Source organism: Augochlora pura, chromosome 7 (genome assembly GCF_028453695.1).
Source record: "Augochlora pura isolate Apur16 chromosome 7, APUR_v2.2.1, whole genome shotgun sequence".
NCBI lineage: Eukaryota > Metazoa > Arthropoda > Insecta > Hymenoptera > Halictidae > Augochlora > Augochlora pura.
Genome location: NC_135778.1, coordinates 38,059,503 through 38,083,226, shown reverse-complemented (window position 1 = coordinate 38,083,226; position 23,724 = coordinate 38,059,503). Strand labels below are relative to the sequence as shown.

At 43.4% G+C, this 23,724-nt stretch overlaps 2 protein-coding genes across 16 annotated transcripts in view; one reads left to right on the top strand and one right to left on the bottom strand.

The window, feature by feature from the left end:
- Positions 1-22,438, bottom strand: part of LOC144473355 (uncharacterized) — a 175,760-nt gene extending 153,322 nt beyond the window's left edge. For 12 of the 14 annotated variants that reach the window (XR_013494551.1, XR_013494552.1, XM_078187154.1 and 9 more), the window contains exons 1-6: positions 22,279-22,438; positions 19,479-19,673; positions 18,281-18,666; positions 17,959-18,199; positions 17,515-17,692; positions 15,182-15,322 (exon numbers count right to left, since the gene is read on the bottom strand). Coding sequence is in view for 12 of the 14 variants with exons in the window: in XM_078187154.1 (XP_078043280.1) it covers positions 15,182-15,322; positions 17,515-17,692; positions 17,959-18,199; positions 18,281-18,666; positions 19,479-19,652 (1,120 nt within the window). In the remaining 2 variants the exon portion in view is untranslated. Of the gene's footprint in view, positions 1-15,181; positions 15,323-17,514; positions 17,693-17,958; positions 18,200-18,280; positions 18,667-19,478; positions 19,674-21,208; positions 21,372-22,278 lie in introns of those variants that run through there. The other 2 variants (XM_078187153.1, XM_078187151.1) reach the window with 2 other exon arrangements.
- A 621-nt stretch (positions 22,439-23,059) lies between these two features.
- Psq (pipsqueak) overlaps positions 23,060-23,724 on the top strand; it is a 34,556-nt gene continuing 33,891 nt past the window's right edge. Inside the window, exon 1 of one of the 2 annotated variants that reach the window (XM_078185080.1) lies at positions 23,060-23,619. Coding sequence is in view for 1 of the 2 variants with exons in the window: in XM_078185079.1 (XP_078041205.1) it covers positions 23,617-23,624 (8 nt within the window). In the remaining variant the exon portion in view is untranslated. Of the gene's footprint in view, positions 23,625-23,724 lie in introns of both variants that reach the window. The other variant, XM_078185079.1, reaches the window with a different exon arrangement.

Below are 23,724 nucleotides of genomic sequence, written 5' to 3'. Positions count from 1 at the left end.
ATTAAAAAACAGATTCGTGAACGGCGGAAGCTATTTAGCGACCGACCCGCCGTGTATATTCAGGATGTGCTGCTTTAGATGATCCGGTCGGCAGAAGCACTTTCCGCAGAGGGTGCAGGTGAACGTGTACCTGGACCCGAGTTCCCCGCACTCGTACCTGGAGTGTCGCGTCAGAGAAGACCGTGATCTATATCCGCGTCCGCACATGACACACCGAAATCTCAGCTCGCTGGCAGAGACACCCTCCATCATGGGGCTCGCTGTAAGCATACAGGGAGGCTTTTTACATATGGGTTCTCGTCTAGTCGCCCCAATATCTCCGCATGAACAATCAACAATGTCTTTTCTTTTTCTCTTTTTTTTTTTGCCACCCATCCCGCCGCTCGCGTGTCTCCATCGAAACGCGTCGGTACAACATATTACAATTCTCAATGTTCTGTCGCACACTCAATCTCTTTCCCTCCCGTTTTACTGGCACCCTTTTCTCTCACTCTCACCCCTCTCACGACAATGCATTATTCAAATACACGACAGTAGAATTTCGAAGCGGGTAGTATATATATACTCTCGATTTCTCGACAACGACGAAGAAAGGGAAAGCTCGAGCCAAGCATGTGGACGATATACGGTCAAGGCTTAAGCTCGCTCGAAAAGAAGACTGCGGTAGAACGAGAATTTCTATTCTTTACTATACTGTAGTTATATAAATATTACAAGCTGGTCGTTTGAAATTGTCGATGAAAGAATTTATTGATCATTTAAAAGTTCACTTGACGAGAGAGATCGTAAGAAATCACAAAGCAAACTGTGATGCACAACATACTATTTTCTTTTTAATTGTTTAAATCGAAGCTTTAATGGAAAGATCGTTGCTCTTGTTACTAATATATTTAGTGGCAATCGTGAAAGAACGACGACTATTCGACCGGTATCGATTTCCTATTGCCACGTGTACGCGCAGTCTTCTTCATTCCGAGCCATTGTTATTTACATGCTGCTCCAAAAAAAAATGAATTGCTTTTTATTAGTTTCTCCATTTTTACACCCGTGTGATACTTCATTAATTCAACCCAACGTAAAAAATGCCTCCTTGTATAGTTTCACCCAGCACAACACGTCCATGAAAATACGAACGTGGAATTATATTGCAAACTAAAAGAAATTTTGGACGCTGAGAGCTCTTGTCGAGAAACTCGGCGTCGGCCAAACAACAACCCTTGGGACAACAATTTCTTTTTATTTCTCATCAGTTCGAACTCGATCCGATAATTACCACGCATTACAATTAATGATTCAAGCTTTAAATTCGTGGCAAACCATGAGCCAGCATGCAGTACAAGGTCAGACGTATATGTTTTGCGTGCCGCGATGGTCGGACAATAAACCACCAACGGGATTTTCTCGTTTTATTTCGGAACAGTTGAAAAGCATAACCGGGAACAACACATTTCTCGATATCGCGCGGGTGACGGACGTTGTTGTTGCATAGACGAGCGTCATGGTTTCGTGAATGAGAATTAGTACACAGGAAAATTTGATGATATACCGCGGGGTTGTACAATAGAAATCAAGATTTCTATTTCCAAAGGCAATTCCGTCGGCTGAACGAGTATGATCGGAAATTAAAAAGACAAAGACTATACAATTATGTACAACGATGATCTGTTATTTCAGAGATGATTGTAAAATAAAAAGCGAGATTACCTGGATCTTCGATCAATTCTGAACCAATCTTTTTTCGAGGGGAATTATGCGTGAAACGGAAAAAAAGAACTATGAACGGACTTTGTTGTTAGAGTAGAAAGAGAAAGAATTTCGAAAAAAATTAATGAAACGAAAACGAGAGATGGTGTGGTGTTTTTTCTTTTTTTTCTTTTTGGTGCACAGAGAAGAGGTCGAACGTTATTCTCCGTTGCAGTCCGAACACGATAGAAGGAGAGGAAGGGAGGCGCAAAAATAAAAAAAAGTTCGCGACTTTCTTGATAATGATTAAAACGAACGTGCCTGGAAAATTGTTTCACGGCGTCCAGGTGCTCCACGGGGATGATCTCCGCAAGCTGAAGGTCCTGTTCCCGCTGCAATCCGACGTCGTAGGCTACGGATGCCAACTCTAAGAAGCAACCACCTCGCAGCTTTCACACGACCTTTCAGAAGCCGACGTGGATCCAAGAAAACCGCTTCGATATTTGTGACTGCAGTTCGAGACAAGGACAATGGCTGCGATAATCGACTCGATCGAGCAAATTCAATACGGTCACGACCGATCCGGCATGACCCAATGACAAAACACGCTTGCGTAAACAACTATAAATAGTCGTCGCGTGAAAATATATATAGTAACATCGATTTCGTACAAACAAGAACTTTATTTCTCTTTTTTTTATTCTTTGCTCGCTACAGATACACGAAAAAGCTAGGAAGCTTTTTGAACTTTGAAACATAATTCATCGTATTTGCAAACGAAACATTACGTCCGACAATGGCGTAGAGGGCCATTTTGCAATGAACACTGAATATCGAAGTAGTGATTCTTAGAAAGAGAAGCGTGTCTATTTGTACAGCGATTGTCGTTTATTCTGAATCAAAGAAACAACTAATACCTTTTTTTTTTCTTTTCGTGAGACTGTATTGTTTTGATCGTTATTCAATTATGTCCGCCTGTAAATGGTTCGATTCCTGAAATAAAGGGACGTTGGAGGAGAGGGCTTCGCAGAATGACAAGAGACAAGGTTTTTAATCAAATTCAATTTATTGTTCTTCTTAAGCTCCACTCCATTGGACGACAGCTGGAACTTGCGATTGCGACGACAACTTGCATTCAACGACCAAATGTGACCATCGAGCGGAAAGAGGATTCGAACAACCGAGTGAAAGATCGATTCGTGTGTGATCGGTGCGGGATACCCTTTTCTTTTGTTTGCGTAGAAGCTAATATGTGCGCGCGAAAACGCAGGTCTTCGATCGAATAAAATTATTTTCCTCCGGAAAAGTCGAACGAATATCCGCAATGGAAATTCGATTGGAACTTTTTTTTGTGATTCGAATTCTTGTCGGATGGGCGCACACGGCTCGCGGGTAAGCGTGCTCGAACAATATACTTGTCAATAAGCTCGAAAAACTAAATGAAATGGGATCCGATTGGAAGATATTCGCGTTACCCGCGAACCGATCGACTTCACCGACGTTCTTATAGACGATATATATACTGAAGTGAGAAACATTACTGCAACACATGTGTGGCTATTCATTTTGCAACAAACGATCGTTTATTTCATAACAATGTTTAGGAACCGTAACTCTCTTTGTTAGATTGTTTTACATACAGTAACGATTTTGTTTGCGCCGATTGTTCTAGAGAGAAATTACGTATGGTTTGTACAATTTTGAATTTGGACCGTTATTACAATTCGTTCTCGCGTGCGATTCTAGGTCGAATACAAAATAATTGGAAAAAAAGACAATTTTGAAATAATCTCAAAGACGTCAATGTTCGAATGGCTGAACGAGAATTATTCGCTCGATTACAAATGTATATACGTATAGCTTCAGAAATGCTTGATTTAGGAGGGTTTAAATGCTTCGCGTACTGCGAACAAAATAGCAAAGCCGCGCGCGAGCTGTGAAACGACGTCGCGCAGGCCAAGGTATAGTCTCCGTCACTTGACCACACGCTGCAGTGTTCATCGAAAAGTCGTCCGACGCGTTACAAGGCACGGTAAAATCGCGGAAAGTAGAAACGACCGACGATAATAAAAGGACACGTGTGCTCGATGCTATATACAACTCTCTCCCTCTCTCTCTCCTTTTTTTCTAAAGCTTCGAAAATATTAATGTTTCCTCATGAAACTCGACGAACCGCGATATCGTTATCCAAAAAGGTATATTCTATTCACGCTGGACAAGTGAAGGAATTATATGCTTAAAAACGATTCGGTAGAACTACTCATTTGAAAATGGAACGGTGACATACTTGGCGTTCCGACGCGATTTTCTCTCCTTTTCCGGTTAGTCGCTTCCGACAAGTAAGGGAGAGACGAGGAGAACTAAATAGGAAATAGAGAGAGAGAGAGAGAAAGAGAAAGAGGGGGAAAGAGAGAGAAGAGAGAAAGAGAAAATACGTGCCACGGAGTATATCTATCACTCCTGCGTACTTCTCCTCTCTCTCTTAAGTATCCTGGAGATCAGCTGCTTCGACCTGGGAAACCTTTCTCTGGTGTAAGGCGCCAAGTGATGCCCGGTCCGCTTCTGATGCACCCTCATGATGTCCAACCGTGTGAAACGCCGGCTGCAAGTCCTGCAGACGAACTGCTTCTCTACTCCACACTCATACCTCTGGTGTCTCTCCAACGAGTACTGGACGGCGTAACGCCGGCCGCATCGCGAGCAACAATAGCTGAGAATCGATTCTGAAACACCGTGGCCCTCACCACAATCACGCTAGCACTCGTACTGGGTGTGGTGGAGGGGCTGATATGTGCGGGCTAGGGGAGGTAGAGAGCTGTGTATCTATAGCGTGTGTGCTTTTTCGTCGTTTGTGAGATTGAGGATCGAGATGGAAAATTTGTCCTGTTCCCATTTGATTCGTCCGTCCGGTGAACTTCGTGTCGGTGTGTATGTCGGAGGATTCATGATTTCAAAGTCAGCGAAACGTTGCCGGTCCGATAATGATCACTGCGCAGCAAGCATTACTGGAAGGACAACGATCGGACCCCGGGGGCGTATGAAGGTCGATTGGCTCGTCGGCAGGTAGGAGGCGGAGATAGGAAAGAGGTCGGTTTTCCCTGCTATCTGATAGCCGTACAGAAAAATCTGTATCTTTCGTCTACAAACGTGTATCAAGACGAGGTTCAAGCTTATCGGAACAGTGCAAACATTCTGTGCAACCTCTGAAAGAGCTTCTCATCCTGCTCACGGTAATATCACCTCGATACGCACTCCGCGCATTCTTACGCGTACTTCTTAATTAATTCTTACGATATTGTCCATGAAGGATAGAACGATCAAAAATTTAAGATGACTACGATCTTTCTGCGAAACCCGCAACGATAGATCGTGTCAAATTGATCATTGATGTTCTCTTTTCGGAACACGCGCTGAAACTTCATAATGGATTTGGTAACGTGGTTAAATCCATTGAGAATTACTGCGCGATGCCCTCTTTGATCCTATGGAATATATAGTAATTATGGACTCGAATGGTTAATACATTTTAAAGATCAATTGATATTTCAAAGTCGTATCGATGAGACTCTCTTCTCCTATTTTATTGAGAAATCGCGATCGATGAAAGCACAATCCTGAGATCTTTTGTCACCCGGCGCCATGGACGACGAAAGTTATGGGACTGTGCAAGCATCGAACTCGCGATTTGCCTTGTTATTGCTCCTCCATCTTGAATTTCCTTCGACTTCTGTGTTTGAACCATCTGTTTATTTTTTCCCCACATTCGCTCAGAAAACACATTCGCACAGTTCTTGAGACACAAGCGCCACTCAGTGAAAAGAACGAACGAGAACTCCCGTTGAGTCGCCATTGTCGAGAAAGAGAACCACACCGTTGGGCTGAAATTGCTTGCGCGATCGTGGCTAAATAGAAGAAAGAAAAACACCGCGGAACGCATTCCGAGGTCCTTAACGAATACCGGTTTCTCGCAAAAAACAATCGCAGTGTGTTCGTGAAAAAACACGTATCTTATGAGAAATCGGCGGCGCTAGGTTGACAAACAAGAATCACTTATCGGAGACCAAAAAAAAAAGAGAGAGAAACGAAAGGGACGACTGCAAAACAGAAACTGAGAAACCAATATCCTAATTTGATCGGGATTTAAGAATGTGGCGAATGGAATTATCTTAATGAATAAAGAATAAACGTGAATCCTTGGATAGAATCACAGAGAACGAAAAAAAAAACATGTTTAAATATATGTGTACCAAGAAAACTCTTATAATTAGAGAATACTTTTATAATAATAATAAGATAAAAATGATTGTCTCCCTGCGTTGCTCGAAGTCTCTCTCGAATAATAGAGAACAAGGACTTCTAGTTTCAATAGAACGATTGCGACTCTGGTGAGTCATACTGATAAGCAAGCTTGCGAGGAACAATCATTTTCATGCTTGTAACTTGTCTGTATCAAGTAAAATAAAATTGAAGGCATCTCGCGTGCCGATACAACACGCAAGATAATATACTTACGTAAATTACCTTTTTTAATCTTTTTACCATTCTTTAAATGGATCGCACTCGAAGCAAACAAACACTATATTTTCTTCTCTGTGCACTGAACATTGTTTTTCGAAAAACTCGAACCATCGAGTTCTCGATAAAACGTCACTCGGATAAAGCCAGGTTTTTCGTCGAAATAAACTGTCTTGAAAATGATCGAAAATATTACGATCTTTTCGACGACGACGCTAAACAACGCCGAAGCGATATCGCAATCGTCGACGGTAAAAAGTACTAAACGTATGTGAAAATATTTTCCAGAACGTAACAAACCATGCTTGTCACGTGATAATCAAACAATCAGTAATGAGAGAGACGCTGGTAGAATTACAAAAAAAAATTGTCAAATTCCTGGAAATAAAATCAGCCTTACAATCTAGATTGCACAGATAAATATTTCAAACGAAACGATGCACGCAACTTGCAAATGTCTGCGAAGGCGTGAAAGAGTCGCAAATTGTCACGGTTGGCATGATCGAACACAAATCAAACAGTCATCGATAATCGGTAAATAATTGGCAATGTAAAAACGCTAGGTAAAAATAAACAATTTGAAAGACGAAATCCTGAAAATATGAAACATAGAAATAAAACTCTTAACATACGAAAAAACACAATTTCAAAAATGGTACAAATCAAGGGATGTATCTTAATCTATAAATCTTAGCTTAATGATAGAAAATATTTACCAATACTGTACCATTTTGTCATTGTTATTATAATAATAATAATGACGTAAGTAGCGAAATCCCACGATGACTCTTCGAACTTCTTCTCGTTCAACGCTGCGCTCGAAGTCGAAAAATTACGAACTTCGAGTACAGAATTTTCTATCACACTTTGCATTTACAATTGAAAAGTACCAAAAATTCGATACATTTCGTGAAATTGAAATCGTTGTCCGCTCTTGTTCTTACCAAAACCCTTGACAAATACAGAGGCGAAGTCACAGATCGAAACTCCAAAAAAAGACATGAAGTTTCGTTCAAAACTCTCCTCTAATCGCTTACCAATTTACCTCTCATTAAACAATGAAAGGTAAAGAACCATGAAAATCCTTGTTCTTCGTTCTTCATGGATCCCAGGCGTCTCTTCTTTCTTCGTCGACAGTAATCTGTCGAAAATGATCACACGAATCATCGATAGCTGATCGATACTAACAGAACAATGAATGGCGCGAAATCACGGTCTCGAAATAATGTCGACGACATAGAGAAGACAGCATGAGATCGCGCAAAACTTTGTTCAAGCGTATCGATAAGCACGATAAGAAAATCGCGGGTCGCGTTGACTCGAACATTTACAGAATTTCTCAAATATGATTCCTAAAATACGAAGAATTAAACGGGAACAAACTTCGAACTTGACAGCGAGAATCATATTTTTGGAATTTCGTGAATGCGAGGAAAAAGTTGGACGAAAAATGAATCGGCAGCTTGAGTTCTCCTCGGCCGAAATCCGAAGAGAACACACCTTGGACAATTGGAAAATATTTCAAATAAAAAATACAGCGACATTTAGTCATAAACTCGTTCGCTCGGATGACAATAGAATTGCACAATTCATTCTCTTGGAAAAGAGAGTTCGCATTCATTCGACGCCAACAACACTCGAACAAGATTAATTGCAAAGAGAAGCGTTCTACTCTCGATCCAAGGGACACCTAATCCGCTTACCATAAACTAGACTGTCCACTTGGGTTCGAGACATCTGAGACTTCGCTCGCAATACTCCCGTTGAAACTTCGCACTCATACATACACATTACCATACAAACGTTATGTAAACAGGTCAAGTGTATACAACATAGAAAATGAAAAACATAATTAACGTAATTGGAAAATTACGGAACGCGTGCGTTCACGTAAAGTCAATTTTTCGATAATACCAGTCTTACCATCGTTACCATTTTGTTACAGTTCTTTTTACCATCGTTACCATTCTTATACCATTACCTCTTTACCTCTTTACCTATTTACCGTTTCAGCATCTTCTTGCATATTACCTTACACGTTGCGACGCCTCTTCTTCCGAGAAATCTTCTGTCGTGCGGTCATCTTTCGATAACAAACCGTCCCGCAACAAATCGACCAAAAACGGCCGATTCGTCCGGACGGTAAAAAAAAATCACCGTGAACCGGGAAACACGAGTCTCCGACCTCGTGCTTCAAAGACGGAGAAATCGCGGCTTGGAAAACTTGCAGAACGGATGCGGTGTCCTCGCAGCAAAATGGCTGACGAGCACACGAAATTGATTTCCGCGGAGCCGAGACCAACGCGTAAAAGGCGCCATTGGTCGGCGTTTCGTTTCTCTTCTCTCTTCTTTGCCCATGGAACTTGAACACGGTGAGCATCGCCGATCGAGAAATCGCTCGATCGTGATATCTCGCCCGGTTCATCGCCTCCATTTGTTTCTTCTCGGATTCTCTCTCTCTTCGTGAATTATCGCCTAAACACTTGGGAGGTAAAACGATGTGACAAAAAAAGTACGTACAGAACATGTGAAAAGTGAACATGGTATGGTACAACAACGAGAATCGAAATGCGAAAAAAGTACAATACCATGAGCAGAGCACTGACAATAATTGTATGTTCTTCATACGCAATGGTAAATATAAACGACCATATACATATAAATATATATATATAAATAAATGTATATATAAATATATATTTATACATATTCATGAATCGATGTAGAGAAGTGTATATAAATTGATGCGTGTGTCACTCTCTCGTATGTATGTATGTATACAAAATGAATATACATAGATACCCGTATACGTCCATTTATACATACTCTTGCGGCATGTATAAATACACCTCGTTAAAACACGCACTCGTTCCACGGAATTCCATCGACATACGCATCACCGTACACAAGCATGTATGCGCGCGCACTCGCGTGCGCGGAATACGGGCGTGTAAAGCGGCGCACGTTAAAGGACACGTGTGAAACAGCGTTTGTGTACATGTATATATAAAATCGGGTTAATCAAATATTTGATGTTTATATGCGTTACAAACAAAGAAGCGAGTTATGTACACATGGGTTAGTTAAAAAAATATATATATAAATATTGGAATGTGTGCAAGCGCGTACGCCTCGTATTCGTAGTGAAAGAGGGAGTATTATTGAACAAAATGTATATATATAAGAAAAAAATGGTAGAAAAGGTAGCGTGTTCTTTTGTATTGTATGTGTGTGTGTGTGCGCGCCTGTGTAACGTGTATGTAAGGTGTTTTAGCATGTGTTTTCATAGAACGAGCACCACCACCATACATGCCTGCGCATGTCCTCTGTATTAAAATGCTTGTGTGTGCTTGTATGTAGAGGTGTAACGTGTGTGAGAACTACCCTAGGATAATGAAACACGTTGATATATTCTTTCTTTTAGGCAGAACACGCAAAAAGATGGGCACTTTTTCGCGAGTACTGTGACGAGAACGCACCGCGCTCGCTCACCTCCGCAGAGTTAAAGAGTCGTAAATTACACTACCGAAGGAAGCGTGGCATGCAAGACGAATTACGCAAAAAATGGCACAACGCAATGGATTAAAAACTATCGAGTGTACGCATACACGGATGGACAAAGAAAAAGTATGTTGATATATCACACATCGTATCATATATATATATACATATACAATCTGGGTATACATATATATATGCGTATATATATATATATTGATTGTTTTTTTTTTTTGGTACGCGTTTGAAGAGCACGCGTGACACGCGTGTACACGTGGATCGCGTGGAACACGCGGACGGTGAGATACGTGCACGCGCGTGTCACACGAGCCGCGACTACCAAATGACACACGTGCTTTTTTTGTCTCGACAAGTAGAGATATCTTTCGTCTGTCCAGGAAACCGGCAGCAAAATTTAATACGAGTCCGACAAGAGAACAATTACCGGGAGGAGAAAGAGAAAACGTGGCTAAATGAATCTCGAGGCGGGGAGACGACGTTCTCTCGAGATCGTTCGTTTCTAAAGCAATTCCCGAGAGAGAAGATGTTCGTTCTAAGTATATTTGGTCACGCGATCGACAGACGTATAACCATCGACCGTGCTCTCGCCTGTTAGACACGGAAGAAGCGTCCGCCGTTCGGAGAGTAGTATTGTAGAGTATGAGAGGCAGAGGAAAAATAGGTACAGGCGTAGAACGAGAATGAGTATATATGTCGGAGCGTTTCCGCCGTGCAACAAAAGATCGCGACATACCCTGATGACCTTACTCTAGAAATATTTAAAAAAAAAAGTAGTGGAAAAAAAGGAAAAAAGAAAGTTGTTCTAACAGCGAGCGCAAGCGTTGGTTTTACGTCTTGTCCGTATCTCTCTCTCTTTCTTTATGTTTTTCTCTCTCTCTTCTCTTCTCCTCAAGGCACGCGACTGGACACTCAAATGTTTCAATCCATGGTTTGTAATATCTTTTACAATTACCCTTCCCTCGACAAAAAAAACACGTAAACGACTACAATGGGTTGTTCCTTTCCTTTTTTTTTTGTCTTTCTGTTTTTTTGCCATTAGGATACGAAGGTTGCCCTCCGGCTATCGAAGCAGAGACGGATGCGGTACGCCGAGGATGCCCGAAGGGCACAGTGGCTCCGTAGGATCGCGGTATTCCGGGAGATTTCGAAGCCAAACCCGGCCAGCCCTCGGGCAGCCGTCGTCGTGGCAGCCGCCTTTACCTTTCCCACCGGTTCGTATATTTGTATACACAACGACATTTATAAGAGAATCTTCTACGTACTGCAAATAACGTGGCGCAACACCGGCTTTAGTTTCTCGTTACCACCGTGCGGGAACAGATTTCATTGTTCAACCAAATTTTTGCTATGCGTGCGTGCGTCTATGTGTACGTCACATACACGTTCTTGCGAAGTCCGAAGTAATCCGCGGGGATCGCGCGATTCAACGTTTTCGCCATGATAAACCCGAAACGAAGCCGACAACAATGGTGCCTTCGCGCTTACGTGTTTACGAGAGAGCGTACCAATGGCAAGGCAAGAATGAATCTGTACATTCCTCGAGGCTTGCCTGCTTTCTTTTTCGTTTAGAACGTCAAGAAATAAATAAATGAAAAAAAAAGGCTAGACTGGTCAACACGTTCCATGCCGCGAGCAACGCTTCTTTCCGGTTACTCAATCGAATAATAGCCAATACAAAATTCACTTCATTAATCAACTATAATTCACGCGATAATTCATCCTTCTTGAACTTGTATAGAAACGACAAAGGTTAAGTTACTCGGCCTATGTGAGAAATAAATTCCGGTCTCGATTAATGGTCTCACGGTATCCGAATTTGCATTTTTCAGTTGCTCCGACAATGTGCAGAAAAATTATTTAGTACTCGCTCATTTCTCAGTAAAAGAATATAATAATGTGTTTCCCGCGTGCTCCTAATATCCGTGAAATGGACTGTAATTTAACGATGGATAATTTACGATTTGGACGACGGCACGGAACGTGTTCAGACAATGGAGCATAGATTTGAGTTTCGCTCAAAGAGGTGTTTTGTAAATTTTAATGAGAACGCTCGAGCAATCGATTCAAGGTAACAAGTCTCTGACGGTGAAAACAACGACCATCCCCATCAATGCGAGCACTTTGTCAAAATTCTTCTCTCTTTTTCCAAAAAAAAAAAAAAAAATTGTAGGAAATACGTAATTCTCTCTTCCGCTGGAGAAACTGTTTGTTCATTGATCCGCGAACACCGAGAGAAAATAAAAAGCAGATAATAAAGAAGTCGGATAAAACGTATTGTAACGTCGTAACACGATACTGCTTTACGAACGACAACTAGATTGCGAAATCATGAATATGCGGTAGGACTAGCATTGACGGAGAGGTCGCTCCTCTCTCTCCGATATTACCTTGTGTTTCCCGCGTTGGATCACCTTTTCCGGAGATCGTTGGTCCTAAAACTCTATGCTTTTAAAAAACGAAACAACGCGCGCGTCGAATACCCCCCCGGTTTTTCCCTTACAGATTGTCCCTCAAACCAGCTCGAAAGGTCTCTCTAGGCGTCTCTTCCCTCTCATTCCTATCTGTTCCTCGTCAACTCGACACAGCGCGTTTCTGCTACGAGAGAAGCTATCGAGCCTGTTGCCATCGAAGTTTCTCGACGTCGAACCGCAAAGCTCAGGTTGCATCTGCCAACGACAGCTGCACAGTTGCGCCAGCAGATGCACCGGATTCGAGGAAGCGACAGCTGTTGTGCCCGCCTCTCTTTTCTCTCTCTCTCTCTCTGTCTTTCGCGGTCCTGAATTCCGGACTTTGTTTACCGAACCGTCTCTATAATCGGTTATATTAACGAACGGCCTAATGAAACCGAACCGATCGAGGAGCGTCAGCTCGCATTAAAATTGTCGCGGAATAGTTGAACTTCGTATCGTCGGGGTTCAACGAACCACGATTATAGAGGCTACCGCGAATCTGGGTCGATGACTTCGAAATTATCTGCCTCACCTACAAGCTGCCGCAAACGAGAAGCGACAGCCATCTCTTGCCGCGCGCGCGGTTTCTCGCTAGATAATATCTTTCATTCTCGCGGCTACTACGAGAATAAATTGACCGCCGGGCATTTTTCCCGACCTAACACGACCGTCGGCTCGGACCCGCGAGCGCATCTCTCTATTCGTCGCAATTATACTTGTCTCTCGGTGAGCCTATCGAGCTCAAGGCCGCCGGGTTTCCGTGGGAACAAACTCGGTCCGAATCCGCTTGTGTGCTTCGCGTTCGCGCCAAACTTAAGAAACCCGAGCGCGCGCGCGCGCGCGGTTCGCGCGAACAAACAGACGCGCGGTTCAGAACAACACGGACACACATACGATCGCGCACACATTTTACCGATAACCTCTCGTATCGCACCACGATGGAAATAATCTGCTTCGGAAATTCTAATAGACGTTTCGACCACGTTTTCTGCGATGCTCGGCCGGCGTAACTGTGTCGCGCGATATGAATTATGCAAACGGTATGCGCGCGAGCGCGCCGCATTGTATCTTCGCCTCATTTTCTTTCCTTCTTTTCCTTCGTTTCCCGGGGAACGCGAGAGACGCGGGGGACCGACATTGCGAACGAGCGGTTGCCGCGCGGACTTTTTCTCATAATCGATACGATTTGCGTGCGATGCGCGCCGCGCGTCACGCCGCGCAGTTTCGACCGCGCGATATCGCGCGCGCGCGAGCGAGCGTGCCGTCACGATCCAATTTCTCGAAAGAGCGGCTTCCAAAGTAGAAATGAAAACTAGGACACGCCGGCACAGGCCGGCCGGTCGACCGATTGGCTCTCGCTCTTGTACACGCCGTTATATCCTTTTCTCAAGCTCTCGTGTTACTCTGTGGCTTGAATTTCTCATAGCAACAACGCGGTCCCGTATCCGCGACGACACGCGGGTACTTCCTACTATGTGCTTCTCGACCCGAAGAGACATTTCAACCTTATTGTTTCGAATCGCCTAACCCTTTGCACTCGATTCAAGTGAAATCAGTTCTCAACGAATTAGAAAAATGACAACCGCAAAGCGGAACGTTCGAAAATTGTACGTTATTAACTGTAAGATTATTGTTATATTAACGACGGTGTTTTATAGGCAGATGCGGATCTCGAGACTACTGAAGTGCAAAGGGTAAACTCGTTTGTTCGGCACTAAAATTACATGTGAATTCTACAGGAAGGAGAAGACACCATCGAGAGACCTGCCTACCATACAATCGATAATCGTATTTTCCAACTCGGAAGTGATATAATTATCTTCTAAACCGTAAACATGTTACTGCTCAAATAAATGTTAGCACGCTAAGCTACCGCGGAGTGTGTTTAAAGTTCTCGCGAATGCTCATTCTTGTTACGTTTACCCGAAATGTTTCTATTCCGAATTAATTCGTAGCTCTCTCTCTCTCTCTATTTGTACCCACCCTTTCTTTCTTTCTCTCCCTCCCCCTCTCTCTCTCTCTCTCCATCTGTATTTGTTATTCCTAGATATATACCGATCCAAGATACCGAAAAATATTTGTCGTGAGATACGGCGACGCGATAAACGAAGAGAAAAAGACGTGTCTCGTGTTTCCTTGGGTCGGTGGTCGGCGGCGGAGGAGCTTCGTCCGCCCGCACGGTCGACTTTTTCCTTGCAGAGGAGAGAGAGGTCGCAATATCACGTCCCGAGGCTAAACGATAAAGACCAGCCACGATTGGAAAAACGGGTGGAAAATTGCGGGCGTGATCGATACGACGCGGGAGAACGCGCGATAACGAAAAAAGGACGGCCGAAGCAAGAGATCCCCGACCGTAAAAAGAGCCTTCGCAAATTTTCGTGGCGGTGTCTTTCCTTCGTCAACCTCGCGGCCCGATATCGCGAACATAAAACAGAAAACGAAAACTAACAAAAAAAAATATATATGTATATAAGACGAAAAGATAATAAGAAACTTAGAAATGAACGGAAAGCTACATGCCCTATTCATAGAATGTGAAAAGCTCTTTCAGAGACCGTGCTACTCTTGAATGTACCGGCATCTAGGTTGAACCACGTTATTCTACAGTGAAAAAAACAAAAAAAATAAGTCCTGTCACGCCTGCGCAATGGGCACTTCTCACTTTATGGCTGGTAGAGATATACTTGTTTTTGTCACGGGGAACCGATCATGGTAATGCGTCGTTGTATCGTTAAAAAGCTACGATCTCATCGTCATTTGTTTCCGTCTCTTTCTCCGAATTCCATGATTGAACATCCGTATAGATTTTTGTTGCTCAAAACGAACACATTCCCGTGCACATGTCCCCGTCTATTTCGAAATAAGATCTTTCGTGTCTCGATTTTTGACGTTTGCTGTTAAGTGCAATCTTGGAAGACTCGTGTGTGTGCTCGCTCCAGTGAGCTTGCGCCAATGTCGAGTGCCTATTGTTACGGCGAGCAGGAGCCTGATGAAAAATGGTGTGGGGAGCCTACCTTGAGAGTCGCGGTGGGCCTGGGCGGCCTCCTGGGCTGCAAGAAAAACTTCGTCCGTCGATCCCGGAGCTCCTGCCACTGAGCCCACAACTCCTCCCGCGTTACTTCGATCTCCAGTAACGTGCCACGCGCCTATACCTGCTAATGAAACAAAAACAACCGTACTCGTAACACCGTTATGTGCTGGGTAAAAGAGAAGAAAAAAAAAAGAACCAAATCGCTAAATACAGGCGAATAAGTAAGTCGAAATTTGTCATCTCAGTATAAGGGGTAGATAATACTTTATTCGCAATTTATTCTCGTCGGGACGAGAACAAAAATACCTTCGGATCCTTGGACAATTCGAGAGAAGTAGTGAAATACAGGGTGTATATCGTCGCGTTCAGAAGTGTTACACATTATCCAGTATTTAGTTACGTTATTTTTGTTGTTTTTGCTTTTTTGCTTACAGAAACGACGAAAACCCGAGACATTGTTATACAAGGTACATATCCTTCGATTATACCTGCTGGCTATTCTTCGCGAGAGAATAATATTTAGCAGATAAACACGGAATACCTTAAATTCCTATTATTCGCAGCCGTACATACACCGCCGTCTACACGCATACAAACATACGTCGAACACTTTACATGCCTCGAATGCTTTTTCCTAAATTCGATCGATCCTACTGTTTAACACTTAGAACAGAGAGATAATACTGATTAGTTGTCACTTTTTTTTTGTACACCGCTGGTGATCGTACGTTTGAAAACTCGCTGAGCGGAGTTCGATGAAAATTGGGTAAACACGGCTCATCCGGAGCACAAGTAAATACGACCGATAAAATATATTACTCTTAGCCATACACAGAATGTAAGCACATATAGACTTCATGTATCCAACAAGAATTAAACTTATAAATATATACTTTTTTACCATTACGGTTCTAAAGCTTCAAAAACTGAACTTTCAAACCCTGTATACGTCGGAGCACGCAGTACAAAGAACTGCCCATTTTAAATTAAGTAGAAAAAGGAAAAGTTTAGAACGACTGAGCAATTTCGTACCGACTTGTTCGCAGAAACCTATGATGATATACAGACGCTGCAGCCAAGGGTATACTCTCCGCGATGTTGCTTACCGATTCCCGACAATTGGAGCGAAGCGATTATGAGACGAGAAGGGGATAATACTATCGACTATCGGTTATCGGCAATCGCAATCGTATCAAAAAAGGAAATACGTTTTCTCCACCAGGGGGAAACGAGAGAAAATAGATAAACACGTATCGAAAACTTGGAAACGATGCAGCTGAACAAGTCGTTGTATCAATCTGTTTTGTTTTCTTTCTTTCTTTTTTTTGGTATTTTGTTTTTTTTTTTGCTTTTTCTCTTTAAATCGATTAATGGGCATTTTCTCGCCGGCGAATCTCGAAACATTGAACATTGGTTACGCAAACTACTTTCAGCAGGGCGTGCACACACTAAGCCTGCCTAGGCTGGATCAGGTTACTAGGCTGTTTCCATCTCCTCCTGCTGACGTTCAACTTTTTCAAATAGAACTGCAGGGTCGAGCGATTAATGCCGTACATCTCTGATGCCTGTGTGGTGCTAACCCCCTGCTGCAATATTGCTTCCAGGGACATTTTAACCGAGTCTAAACTATACTTTCTCCCATGTTTGTTCTCCAGCGATTTAAGCAACGCGCCTACGTCAGCGTCTGGGCGTGGCCGCCTCGTATTCGGGGCTTTTTTACATTCGAGGAAATGGGACGCCCAGACGGCACCACCGCCACCACCACCCCAATTCCCTCTCGACAGAGACCGCGCTCCCGCCCCCCCACCTGCAACGAGGAAACCCAAACTAGTGTCGGCCGATCATCGCACGACCCGTTTTAACACTTAACAAACAAATAAACGACCGCGAGATCAAGCTATCGAGCCACCGATTCAACACAACGAATCAGTGCCCCTCTCCCCCCAATCGATATTCTTTGACTTCTTTTTACTTTCTAGTTTGATTATTTCACTTTCCTGCGTATCATCAATGGACATGACAAATTTGGACCGTCGTGAAAAGCGCGATCTCCTCATTGTCGGTAGAAAAATAATTCGGAGCTTTGCTTCGATCCAAAGGGTTCTTTTGGATGGAAGTGTTACTACCGCGTCATACAGAATCCCGCCGCAGAATTTTTGTTCACAGGCACGGTGGAACTTTTTTCTATAAATTCTCATGTATGGGCAAACTTGAATTTATCACGCTCTGGGCGCTTCTTTCGCGAATATACCCTGTATTCCGCTACTTAACGAAACAATAGATTACCGTTCAAGATACAAACATGTTCAAACTTACCAGGGTGTTGGGAGGGGTCGTGAGACGGTCCAGCTCTGTTGTTATCGCCATCCATTTCACTGAGGTCATTCATGTCGTCATCGAGCGTCAGGTCTTCGACGCTCTCCTCCGGGTCTTCGAGATATTCAGACTTTGGCTCGATGAGACTATCATTTGGCTCGGGCTTTTCGTGTGGCAGCTGCGAAAAAAGCCAACAATTAGCGGTACTGTTCTATTATTGCTCGCTGATCGGCAACGCACAAAGAAATGCAACTGAGAAGAAGATAATGTATCACACTGTTTCCACTCTATAGGATCAAAAAGGGATTAACAAATAGAAGGATATAGTGCGACTCTCTTTATTCTTCCAACGAGCGAAAGAAACAGTTTAATAAAGAAGCAACAGTTTCCATTATACGTTGGTGCAGAGCCGAAGGAATCGATGAGGAATTCGTCGTCAATTACCTGTAGCATTTCGTCCGCAGGTTTCGTCAGCTGCGTCATTAACGCTGATCTGCCAAGTGAGTCCGTGGGGTCTGCGTGCGTCTTTTCGTCTGCGACCGGAGCGATACCAAGTGCAGGGACACCCATTTGCTGAGGCATATCACTTGAATTTGACTCATGATTTTCCAACGAATTATCTTCACCGACGCTTCTTCTTCTAAATCTTTTTCTTTTCCTCGATATTGGACTTTGGGAGCCCTCTCTGTAACAAAACATTGAATTTAATATCAAGGAAGTTCTAACAGACTACGTTAGATCGAACAAATCGTGTATATATTCTTACCTCGAGGAGAGACCCTTAGGTACTTGGGGACTGGCCGAGTCTTCAGGCAGGTCCCCTACGGAACCTTGTGCCATACCCTGCCTAGGAACTTTATTTTTTTCTATTGTTAGCCCGGAAGACGCGTGTGGAATGTCTAACGACGCTGCCATTGCTTGTGGAACGACCTTTTGTTGCCTAGTGTCCGTCTTACTGCTACCACCCGTTTTACTCTCCGATAAACCTTTTATTTGTAGAGACTCAGCAGCTTTTAGAAGCGCCGCCAATTGGTCTTGGGAGATGTTTACTTCTCCCCTGTACATGTAGTCCATCATCGCTTTTAATTCTTTAAACTTAACATCTTTGAGTATGAAGACGGGATGTTTATCATAGTGTTCGCTGAGGAGGCCCTGTAATAAAAACATAAGAGTGTAACTATGGATGGTATCAATCGTGAATATCAAAATTTTTTTGTTGCTTAAAATGTCATAAATAATTACTCGAATAATTAAAAAAAAATCCTTTGTAGCGACAGTACACTAAACGTAAATAAACTGAATGGCTACTATCGAATGTTAATTGCAATAAAAAAAAAAAGATTTTCAAAGTATCTCTCCATTCAGACAAATTAAATGTTCAATGTAAAATAATATTAATGAATTTAATTCTATGTTCAAAATGATGAGGCAGTGGCTGCCTTCTCGAGCACCCCCACCCACAACAGGGTAAAATCCCAGGGCAAGTGCCCTGGAAATCAGCCATCTTGCTTTCTCTGTATTGATCACGAGGAACCAGGAGGGGGTTTGGGCTTTCATTTCCCCTTGCCCCTCTCAGGCTTCAGCCCAGGCAACGTTCAACAAAGGCAGCCATCTTGTTTCAATTTCAGGTTCCCCTTTTCCTCCAATTCGATTCCAGTACAGATACGAAATCCCTTGCTATGCTTTTAGCCAGTACAACGTTCAAAAGGGAGAAAAGCACGTAGACCTACCAGATTTTGTATTCATTCACTTTTTTTATTTTATCTCGAATGTTCTATGCAAGGGACGATTTACCAATTATAGAAGACATTTTTTGTCTGAATCGAATACTATACAATTGATTACAAGAAAGAAAACTGAAACTAGCGTATCAGATCCGCAAAAGATATGATGTGTCAAAAGTTAGTGTACTGTCAATTTCGGTAGAGAATGCAATGATCAAAATACATCAAAAATTGACTTACCTCAAAATAGGGACTGCATGCGGAGAGAACTACTTTATGGGCCTTTAAGTATTTCCCCTCCGCCGCCAGGGTGCAGTCGACCAGCGTCCCGCTTTCGAGAAGTGTGTCGAAATTTTGGATTAGTGTGCTTTGGTGGTTGTTCCACCTCAAACAGAACTGCTGGTCGTCTTCCATTTTGTGTGGTTTCCCTCGTTTCTGAACAATCAGAAAAGAACCCGTGACGATGAGCAAAGAAGCACAAGACCCCGGCTGTCGTTCGATATCGACCGTGCCTAATGCTATCTAACTATCCTGCGGCCTATTAACGCGTACATCCAGACGGATGATACGAAATTGCACCACGGAACTGACAAATTTTCTCTAATTTCGCGGATCGATATGCAACCGCGGCGAAAGCTCCGCAAGGAAGCACCGAAGCTTCCAAAATGGCCGTACGATGCAAGCGCGTCGGTCGAATCGGTCTTCTGGCCTTTTCCTTTGTGCGTGTCCTCATAACGGTAATGGGCGACTTGGTGGGGATGATGCAGGAGGACGCGCAAGCACCACGCATGCGCAGCTGCGCCCGAGCTGCGCACTCGATTTGCGCACTAGCTCGAGGCCCTGGAATTCAGGGGCGTCTGCTGGATTCTCCGGTACCCTAACGATGAGACTCGAACTTACGAAAAGATTTTCTCACGATAAATCGGAAGCGTGCGATTACAAGATGATAACGAATTTGACTAACGAGAACGAATATAGTGACCGAGACACGGTCAACAAGTACAATATTTTCTATATAATACTTCGAGAAAGTCAAACGTATGATCGACGTTTCTATTAAAGAGCGATTGACTCGATCAAAGATATAGTGAAAATACAATTTCGAATCCATTGATGCTTTAACGCGTAAATTTATTCCTCAACTATGACGCAGTCTATTGTACCGTGTAAAGAAATGTTTATGTAAATGTTTAAAATTCATTGAGATTGTAAAACATTTCGAAATTATATCAAGTTCGTCGAACAGGGCTAAGTATAATATAGTTTACGTCACCAGGGTTTACATCATTGACGCGCAATAAAATGGAAAATCGATTACTCGCCTCACATGCGCAACGCGTAAGTTTCAAACATGGGTGGGGGAGAAACGATAATACAAGTATAAGTGTGGTAAAGATTAATACGAAATAAAACGAGCAGCATTCATTGCTTACGCGCGATTGCGTAATCTATTTATATTGTTATCTTGTATTGAATGTTACGTCAGATGGCGCCGAGCAACGTGTGCGCGAAACAAAAACAAGTTAGCGACAGATAATTTTTCCAATGGCATCTACCGACCGGCGAAAAAGAACGATGCACTTTCTTCGCACCGCCCCCGGAAACCACGAGAGGAGAGGAGACGTGGATCGCAATATGGCCGTCTACGAGGTCGCGCCCGGACAAAATGGCGATAGAAGAAAAGCTCGCAAGGAAAAGTATATCGATCGAAACCCATGCATCGTTAATATTCAAACTTCCCGTTAAAGTATCGTCTGGACAAACGCACGAAAATCGCAAACGCCTTACTTCATCGGGAAAATTCGCACGGATGTTAACAAGGCGAAGATGATGTTTTCTCAGTAATATACAGAGAGAGGATCCGCCCGCGCCATGTCACCCCACCTTAAGATTTTCCGGAGTTTTCTCAACAGTATCGGCAAGAAATCACAGATTCTACTAGTAACTAGTCTACGTGTGGTAACACTCACCTAATATGGGGTATAAAACAATCTAATATCACAGCAACAGGATCGATGAAAAGTGAAAAACTGCGTAAGCGTCCAAGCTCGGCGTGCGCCTCGAGCGCTGCCCTTTTCAACAATGGCGTAGCGCAACGCCTGCTGGCTTGCCCGTACGCCGACCGTCAGAGAGCGCAGGCTTCCCCGGAAGAGGGCACGAGAGAAGAAAAAACGAAGGAAACTATCGAGCATGCGCTCTACTCCCGAAAGCTAGGATCATCTCGCCGTGATTGGAAATTGCAACTAGAGGACGCTAACAGAATAAACGCGAACTTTCCGATTTTCGTCATATATAATAAGTTGCTCTCGATATTTTAACGAGAAATTTAACGTTACGAGAAAGTAATAATAATACACTATCAATTATGATTGAAGAATAGCGTTACGATAATACCACTAAAAATGAAAAATAAAACTAGATCTAAAATTCTATAAATATTAGAAGAACTGTGAAATACTAGTACGTTTATCTAGTATACCAGTATAAACTAGGTTAGAATTCCCAGCGTAATTGCGAAAAATGTAATAATAAATATATCATAGTTGTAATTATGTATAAGATGATATCACATATATCAAGGCGTGTTTCTCTTATTTTGAGAAAAAGCGACGTTGATTATAAAAATCTATGTAAAGAAACGCACGATCAAAAAATTGATCGTGAAAATGTGTAAAGCGTCTTCAACGTCATTAACCGGCCCTGGACCGCAACCTGGCACGCGTACGTAATGGCCGACTCTGCGGACTTGGCTAAGGCAAAATGGCGAAAACTTTCCAAAAAAAGCTCGGGAAATCTGAACTATTTCAGTGAAAAGACCAACCGATTTGTTCAAAACATGCAAATCCGGCATAATATCGAGCATCTTTTATATTATAGCACCTCACGAAATCACGCATTTAAGATGACAAAACCGCGTCACTGTTGGTAAGCGGGGCGACCTGATTTTCCACAGAGTTTTCGCGACAGCAATGGAAATAGTTAATCTAAGTGCTAACATCTTAAACGCAAGCTTGACGTACGAAAAACGTGTGGTACTTACCTATATTGGCACAGTCTAAATATCACAAGAGGAAAACTTGGAAAAACTACACCGTCCCGTCCTCAGCGTGCACTAACCGAGCGTCGTGGCTTCTTTTTACACAATGGCCGTGCGGTGCTACGCGTTAACGATCGACCCGCTCTGCGAGGGGATAACCGGGGATGCACGGAAACAGTGTACCCCTTGAGGGGAGACGCGGCGCAGAAAATTAAAATCAACCTTCTGCGCATCGAGGTGAGTAGTGGGGCAAAGAGAACGGCTGTCTAGTGCAGGGTCGTCGACTGACTTTTGGAACCTAGTGACTATTTTTGCGCGGCATTCTGACGCATATACAAACGTATTGACTGGAAACAACGATCAATGTCTTTTATCACGTAGTGAATCCGTAAGTCAATGAAAAAACTATTGTTTACATATGTCGAAAGCAAATAAGTTAGATACAATCGTGCTTTTGTCACGTTTCATGACAGAATTCGAAATCGTATCGTGAGATATAAGAGACAACAACGTAGCTGACAATGTTGACAGGCCTTGCGCCACAAGAATGTCAACACGTCCTCGTTTTTAGGTTAGACTGTTTTCATGGTAAAAGGTTGGCAGGCTGTAAACCGATAAAAGTTGATACAATCCTGATTTTTGCCGGTCTAACATCACAGCAATTCGTGGAGGTAGGGGTTCACGGGTCTGCGTGGAGGGGAGAAAAGCAGATTTCCGTTGAGGGGCGCGTTTACCGCGTAGCGCAGCCGTAGCGACAGGCGGGAGAGGCGAAAGGCGGCGCGGGAGAAGTGGAAAGCCGGGAAGAGAGAGCCGACGAAGGGAAGAATCGGGGTCCACAACAAAATCGCTTAATCGCTTTGCGCCACCGTCCGCAACGGAACACGGGCCGTCCGCCGCCATCACGGTGCCCCCTAGTGTGCATTTATGTCTTTCTCTTTCTCCTTCTCCTTCCGCTTGTCCGTCTCTCTCCTTGATTCGCTACGCCACTTCGTGCCGCGACGTTTTCACGGGCGAACCGAGAGAGTGACAGCTGCCAGTCGTCAGCGCGGTACGTGCTTTACGCGACGACTGACAATTGTCCCCGTGTGTCACCGCGTGAATACGCGTTCCGCGTGAGGATTGTTCGCGAGGAGGCGTCTTGTTGGTTTACCGTGCGTGTGCTCTTTTCTTTCTCTATCTATCCCTCCCTCTCTCTCTCTCCCACGGTCTTTGTATCTACACACATCGAGTGTCATAAAACTGCAGCAAAAGTGAGTGTCTACCGCGGGCCTTGGCACAAAGTTGCCAAGAATCAGCCGGACTTTTGCTCCAGCGGTGATTTCATTCGAGCGCCAGGTTGTCATGGTAAGGTAAGTGCAACGACAGTTTACCTTGTTATCGTCGACGATGCTTCGTGGTGCGTTCTCGCGATTCTCGAATGCCTATTTCGCAACGGCAACGCAGAAAATC